Below are 8,005 nucleotides of genomic sequence, written 5' to 3'. Positions count from 1 at the left end.
CAGCACTTGACATAAACACCACCGCCAAAACACAAAACCCTCACACTGACCACAGGAAAAGCCTTGAAAAACATTGGAGAAAGATCTATCAGGTCCCAGGGGTCAGGGCTCAGCCATTCTGGTGATGAAAAAGCATCAAGGGCTGACATGGCATCAGAGCCACCTCCACATGGCCCTCACCACCTGGAACCAGTGTCTCCAAGTCTCTCCTTCACCAGCCCCCAGGGACAGGGACCTGCTCTGGTTGTTTCCTTCACAGCTGTGTCAGTGATGGCCCTTCATGGGGTCCCAAACACCCTCAGAAACCTGGGGATTGATTCTGCCTTTTGCTTCATTAGAGGTTTGTTCATTGTTTCAGTATCTGCAGTTCATGATCATGGCACCAGAGGGCTCACTAGCATAGAAAATGCTCTTACAAGCCAAGGCTCTGTGCATCATTTTCCTAAAGGTTTCAAGGCTGGTGTGGATGATTAGAGAGATTTCAGGAATACCAAACAGAGAGCATTTCCATAATATATGGCAATAAATCCAAATTTCTTTAAATTCCGTCCCTGCTTGCCCTTCCCTCCCTTTCCAGAACAGGTGGCATCAGCAACGTCCAGTTCATATTGATGTGTTGCATCTCCTGATAAAGACTGAATATGTCAGAAAAGTGTGTAACTAAATCAGCATGTGAGTGAGGAGACAGGCCAGGACACCTCAAGAGGAGTCACACTCCTCTGGACCAAGAGGTGGGTGTTCCTGGCAATCTCAGGTGCCACAGCACAGCGATACTTGTGTTCAGGAGCTGGTCAAGTGACCCATCTCCTGTTCTGTAACGGTGTCTGAGTTTGCTCAGGTCAGCCCTGACTTGAGCCCCATCCACTGCTGGGTGTTCTCCAGACTCCTGCCTTCAGGAACCAAGTCCCAGGAGACCTTGCTGGTGAAGATGGAGGCAAAGAAGCCATGAAGAACATCAGTGCTCTCTGATTCTACTCTTATGAAGTTGAGCAGCAGACCCACGTTCACCCTGTCTATTCTCTTACTGCAAGTGAAGCTCTGTCAGCTCATCTTGCTGCCCTTCCCGTACAGGTATCAAGTCCAGGGGAGCTTTGTCATCATCCCCACATCCATTGCCAAGGTTTCTAAATTCCTCCTTTGCAGCTTCCCCTGCTCCCACCTCCTGTGTGCTGCCTTTTGCCCTAGAGCTCCAGCAGTTCAGGTAAACAGTCTCATGAGATAAATGGTTCTTTTCACCAGTATTTGAAGAGATCATTCTTGTACTTAGAGCAGGCTGTCCTGTAAGGCTGATCAGTTTTCCTGAGCTCCTTCACCCTTCAGAGCAACCTCCATGTCACCAAATAGGCCACCATTCCCTAGTATGTCAAAGTCTTCTCCTCTGGACTCCACCAGCCTGTGCTCTGCTGCTGGCCTTTCTCCCTCCCCTCTGGTGCCTGGGACCCCACTGTGTCCTGGTCACAACAGCCAAGGTGGACACCGATGATCACATCCCTCAACAGCTCTTCCTTGTTTCCCAGTTACAGATTCAGGTGAGCAGCACCCTTGTTGGCCCACCAGGCAGCCACGTTAAGAAGTTGTCCCAAGATCTTCTAGAATATCGGCACCTACAGCTTTCACTGGTCAATGAATGCCAGGGTAATTACAGTTTCCCATAGGAACCTGCTCATTGACTGCAGAATTCCTCAGGCTGCTGACAGAAGATCTTTTCCATTTCTTCATGATCAATTATTTTGTAACACCGAACATGTTGTCACCCTGTACCAGGGTTTACATGGCAAAGACTTGGAACTGGGGGTGAGTGTGGGTGTGCTACAGTTGTCACCTCTCTGAGAAGACAGCAGGAGTTTGATTATATGTCAGACAGAGACGATTTCAGCTGCTCCAAGATGAACCCACTCCTTGCCCAATCTGAGCCACTCACTGATGCTGGAAGCACCTCTTCTGTCCAGGAAGAGACACAGCTTTGAGGAAATCTGGAATTCACCCATCTGAAAGATCTGAAGGTTGATAAGGGGAAGTGGCCAGTTATGTGTCAGGGTGGCACAATAAACCAATCCGTCAGGACAGAGCAGGACCTGGCATGCTGAGCAGTGACCCTGAGGAGAAGGGCCTGGGCACTACAAGGTCCCCACAGCAGCCCGTGGTGCACGCTCACCATGAACAAGGCAGCTGCACACGGGGCTGCGTGAGGAGGAGCGTGGGGACCCAGACACCTGCAGTTCTCATCCCATTCGGTTCAGCACTGGTGTGACCCACACACACGGGTGTGTGCCAGTGTGTGGCTTCCCAGTTTGGAGAAGCAGGGAGGGACTGGAGAGTGCAGGGCTGTGCCAAGGCAGGTTCAGCACCTTGTGCACATGGTGTGGGGTGCTGAGGGACCTGGGCTGCTTCAGCCCAGCCGTGCTGGGGAGGCTGCAGCAGTGCAGGAGTAGCCTGAGAGTGCTTGAAGGGCGGTTTCAGAGGTGGTGGAGGTTTCTTCATAGTGGGAAAGAGCATGAGAAAGAAATAATGGCCCCAAGTGCAGCTGGGGAGGTCCAGGCTGGCCATGAGCAGAAAGGAATGTGATGGAAGGGCAGTGCTGTGGTGGAGCAGGTCAGCAGAGGGAGTCTGCATCAGCCCAAGGCTTTGTGCTTCAAGGAGCAGCTGGGGAGGATGGAGAGATCTCAGCAAAGGAAGGAAGATGCTCAGACAAGAGCAAGGTGGGACAGCAGGGGGGATGTCTCCAGCCTGCAGGAACAGAGGTGCAGGGGATGCCACAGCACAGGACAGGCTGTCGTGGAGATGATCACGGGATGGAAAGAGGCTGAAAGCCCCACCAGACATGAGCTCCTTCTCCCCTTGGCTGTGGCTGTTGTCTGCACCTCTGATGCCTGTGAGGAGACACCTTGTCCTTGCAGCACAGGGGCCTCACGGCCTCCTTGTCCCCAGCCAGGAACCTGGGAGGTGTGGGACCATAGTCCTGCCCTTGGCCTTGCACAGCCCCACATCACACTGTCCCAGGAATGGCCCGGGCAAGGTGGGAGGGACAGGATCTGCCTTCGCAGGGCTGGCGGTCAGGGCTTGGCTTTTGGTTAAAGAAACACAACCAGGTTTCCTCAGCATCAGAGCCACCTTTACTGTGCTTTTCTTGACCTCCAGTTTTCTTCTCTAACCAAACCGGGATATTGTTTCTCAGTAGGTTCCCTCAGTGGGACCCATTAATATTACAAGAAACTTTGGAGTTTGAATGTGACTTTGACTTCTTGAGAAGTTTCTTCAACTTCCCCTCAGGGTCTGAGGTCCATGGGCTCAGCACCAAACTCACCAGAGGGGTCATTAAAGCGCCTTGTGCTGCTCCTGTGCTGCTGAGCTGGGCTGGGCTCCTGGGACACAGGGAGCTCATGGCAGCGGCAGCGCTGCAGAGAGACAGCTCTGCCCAGGAGCAGCTCCTCTGCACATGCAGCAGGGCTGAGGGCTCTGCCTGGGGATCTCAGCAGACGAGCAAGGCAGAGAGAGATTAAAGGTGGTCAGTACTGGAGGATGACTGAGAGCTCACTGGAGGAGAAACCTTTGCAGCCCTTGCCATGGTAGGTCTCTGGTGCAGGGCAGTGCAGCTGCAGCTCCTGGAGGCATCTCCTGAAACTGGCGCAGGCACAGCTTGTGGGATCTGTAAGGACGGGGCTCTTGTCAGGCCATGTTGAACAGCTGTGAAGCCGGGTGAGCACCCAGGGGTGCCCAGGGCTGTCCTGCAGAGCAGGGTCCCTGCACCCCAGGGCTGTGCCGGGCAGGGACTCTGCCGCCTGCCAGGGTCAGCGCTCAGCCTGCCCGGGAGATCCCATGGCAGCAGCTGTGGGGGGAAGGAGCGACCCCCGGCAGGGCAGGCAGGGAGCTTGTGGAGCTGAAAGGGGCTGTGTGGGTCAGGGCTGCTCAGAGCTCCAGATCCTCCCACAGACATGGCACAGGGTCCTTCTGAACAACAGCATTGATTCAGCAACAGCCACAAGGGAAGGAGTCTGTGCTTTCAGTTTTCCACTCTTGCTCGTCTGGGTGTGCAGTGGGAGATGGGGATTTATTTCTCTCTTTGGAGAAGACGCTCAGAGCCCAGTTCTCATTAGGACGTGTCTGAGCTGCTCCTGAGCCCCTGCACACACAGAGCTGCCCCTGGGCAGTGCCAGGAGGTGTGAGCAGGACAGAGCTGAGCACACAGCGCGTGGGACGGGGTCTGTGACACTGACAGGGAGCAAACCAGGGACAGACACACAGCTGCAGGCAGGACAGACATGGGCAGGACGAGTTAAATGGTGGGGATGGGATTTAGGAACGTCTCTCACATCCTTTCCAGTGCAGACACATTTCCCAGTGCAACCCCTGGTCTCCTCTCCTCCCCAGCAGACCCTCTGCCCCAAAGCCATGGGATCCAGGTCACGAGTCTCCACCTCAGCAGCTGGACCACCAGGTGAAGAGTTCCTAGAACGTGGTACACAAAAAAGGTGCTAAAAGTACTTGCTCTACAGTTTCATTATGTGAGTAGCAGCAGCACAGCCGGGTCAGGAGAAGGTTCCACAGCATGCCCGTCTGCCTTTCTGTCCTTGCTTTATTTTCTGGTAGCACTGCAGTGTCCTTCCCTGTTTCTCCACCTGTCCCTGGTGCTCTTGCTCTCTGGGGTTGGGGTGGAGATGTGGGTCAGTTTTTGTTCTGAAACGAGTTCAGTGAATCTTACCTCAAAGGTCTGTTCATGGAAACCAGATGCCCAAGCTGCGTTTTAAACAGTGATAAACAGTTTTTCTCAGTTAGTAGAAAGAGAGAATGAGCTGAAACATCCCTCCATCAGTGAAGTTGTATTGCATGAGAAACAGCCTGTTTATTCTCTAACTTGTCACTGCGTTTTCCTCATTGCACAGGTCCACATGCCCACAGGCAGCCAATGTCCAACAGCAGCTCCATCACCCAGTTCCTCCTCCTGCCATTCACAGACACACGGGAGCTGCAGCTCTTGCACTTCTGGCTCTTCCTGGGCATCTACCTGGCTGCCCTCCTGGGCAACGGCCTCATCATCACCACCATAGCCTGGGACCAGCACCTCCACACCCCCATGTACTTCTTCCTGCTCAACCTCGCCCTCCTCGACCTGGGCTCCATCTCCACCATTGTCCCCAAGTCCATGGCCAATTCCCTCTGGGACACCAGGGCCATCTCTTACATAGGATGTGTTGTGCAGCTATTTTTGTTTCTCTTTTCCATTTCAACCGAGTATTGGCTCCTCACCATCATGTCCTACGACCGCTACATTGCCATCTGCAAACCCCTGCACTACGGGACCCTCCTGGGCAGCAGAGCTTGTGTCCACATGGCAGCAGCTGCCTGGGCCACTGGGTTTCTCAATGCTCTGCTGCACACGGCCAATACATTTTCACTGCCCCTGTGCAAGGGCAATGCCCTGGGCCAGTTCTTCTGTGAAATCCCCCAGATCCTCAAGCTCTCCTGCTCACACTCCTACCTCAGGGAACTTGGGCTTATTGTAGTCACTGTCTGTTTATCATTTGTGTGTTTTGTGTTCATTGTGGTGTCCTATGTGCAGATCTTGAGGGCCGTGCTGAGGATCCCCTCTGAGCAGGGACGGCACAAAGCCTTTTCCACCTGCCTCCCTCACCTGGCCGTGGTCTCTCTGTTCCTCAGCACTGTCATGTTTGCCCACCTGAAGCCCCCTTCCAGCTCTTCTCCATCCTTAGACCTGGTGGTGTCAGTTCTTTACTCGGTGGTGCCTCCAGCAGTGAACCCCCTCATCTACAGCATGAGGAACCAGGAGCTCAAGGATGCCCTGTGGAAACTCTTAACTGAGTGTTTTCTGAGGCAATAAACTGCTCATCTGCTTCTACATAGAAGTTTAAATGTAACTTGCTACAAGTCCAGCTTGTCATCTGTATTTGCTGTTGTTGTTGGCATTTTTTTATTCTGATAATGTTGTCTTCCCCTTGCTAAAACACTGTCTGCTTTTCTTTTATAACCCCTGGTTGTGTAAATGAGGAGCCATGATCTGTGTGTATTTATACAAAGTAAAGGCTCCTGTAGTGACTTGATTTTCACTAGATCCTTCCTGGAAGGCCTTTTGGAGCTGCAGGGACACTTCCTGTGATGGGTGAAGGGTAAAAGAGTCCATCGTGACAGCCCTGCCAGGGAGCAGCAGCGCTTGTTCTTCCAGAGCTGTTTTGGTTCCACTCCACACTCTCCTTCTCATCCCTGGTGTTGGTGCAAGGCCTGAGTGCTCTGGCAGCTTGGTCACCGTCCTGCTGTGTGTCAGTGCTGTGGGCGCAGGCAGGGACAGGCAATGGGCACTGCTGTGACAGAGATGGTCTTTGTAAAAGTAATTCCATAAAGAACAGCGATCTTCTTAGGACAGTGTCAGAAGACTTCGGACTTCTTAAAATTTCTGTCAAGAACATGCCCAAGAAAATGGCCACAGATTTATACACCAGAGTACAGCTGAACAATGTGCGTGTGCAGGGCTGTCACACAGCAGTGTCCTCTCACAGCCAGGCTCCTGCCAGAGACCTGCAGGACCAGCAGAGCAGGGCTGGGCTGTGCCCCTGTGCACTGGACACCCCGTGGAAGGAGCCCCAGGTCAATCACCATGGACTGGCCCCTCACAACCACCATTTCCAGCACTGGCCTCTCACCCCAGCTCAGAGGTCTTTGTCTCTCCATGGAATTACACTGTATGAGTAGGTCAGAGGTTCATGTTTACATTGTACAGATGGGATGTGAGCGTGTACATCATGTATGTGAGGTAAGATGAACATGAATGAGAACAAGCACCATCAGCTATTCCTTGGGGTTCCATCAAGACCTGTGAGACAGACAGTTCATTGAGGTCTCATCATGTTGGTTTTCCCATAGGAAACCAGCAGAAAGCAGCACTGGAATGTGCTTCCTTGAACCAATGTCCACTCCTAATGATGATGAGGGACATAAAAGATAAATGTAAAACATGGCAACTCACCACCGGGCTGAGGTGCCTCCCAACCTTTGGGAATAGGAACATGAGGCCAGACAGACACTGGCTCTTTGTCTCTGTGTATAAGGGAAATTGTCTGTCCCTGAATATTTCAAGGTGTTTTAAGAGTCCACAGGGCCAGCTCAGATGTGGACACCTGACAGAACCCTGATACTTCTGTGTGTGACTCCAAAGACAAACCCCAGTGGCACAGTGAGATTCATCTCAGCTCCCTTGGACAACTCATTGCAAATGTCCCTGTTCACTCCATCACCTTTGCCATCCCCATCACATGCTGTTCTACACAGTCCTACACCTGCCCCTCTTTCCCTGTGGGAAATTCTGGATTGTGGTCTCAGAAGTGCCAGAGTGATCAGAGAGGTTGAGAGGTCCCTCAGAAAGGCAGACGTCAAACCCATCTTCAGGAATGGCAGGAAGGAGAACTGGGAGAACGACAGGCTGCTCAGCCTACGTCTGTCCCCAGGAGGGTGACGGGCCACATTCTCCTGCAGGGATCTCCAGGCATTTGAAGGACAAGGAAGGAATTGTTGAACCCAAATGGGCAGGGGAAAGAAAGGCATGTTGAGTACATGGAGTTTTGCAAGGCCCCAGACATGGTCTGCTGTGGTGCCTTAGAGCAGATTGGTGAGATCTGGGATGTAGATGTGGATGTTGTGATGGGTGGGGAGTTGGCAGCATGACCAAACCCGAACATCATCAGTGGTACAAAGTCCTGTGTTCAGCCAGTTTCTAGTGGCATCCCTCAGTGATGAGTACTGGGACCAACACTGTCCTATGGCTTTATTCTGCCTCTTCATTATGTCGTGGAGCACATTTTCAGCAGGTGACCATCTTAATGAACATCCCAGTCAGTGAACCAGCCAACACCTCAGTGTGACTCGCTCTGGGCAACGTGTGAGGAGTCCTGGGCAGGGCAGGTTCAGAGGGCATGGGGCACAGTGCAAGACACAACATGATCTTGGCTTCATGCCTGCAGGCCCATCAGATGTCAGTTGATGTCAATGAAAATTAAAA

At 52.6% G+C, this 8,005-nt stretch overlaps 1 protein-coding gene across 1 annotated transcript; it reads left to right on the top strand.

The window, feature by feature from the left end:
* Positions 1-4,903: 4,903 nt before the first annotated feature.
* Positions 4,904-5,836, top strand: LOC308050682 (olfactory receptor 14J1-like; the record flags this gene model as incomplete). The annotated part of the gene is made up of 1 exon (XM_080360833.1): positions 4,904-5,836. The coding sequence occupies one exon, from the start codon at positions 4,904-4,906 to the stop codon at positions 5,834-5,836; it is 933 nt and encodes a 310-aa protein (XP_080216959.1).
* Positions 5,837-8,005: the final 2,169 nt, after the last annotated feature.

The sequence above is a fragment of the Nesoenas mayeri genome (genome assembly GCF_963082525.1).
Source record: "Nesoenas mayeri genome assembly, chromosome: 29".
Lineage (NCBI taxonomy): Eukaryota > Metazoa > Chordata > Aves > Columbiformes > Columbidae > Nesoenas > Nesoenas mayeri.
The sequence above is the reverse complement of the archived record's forward strand: the minus strand, read 5'-3'. Positions and strand labels throughout refer to the sequence as shown.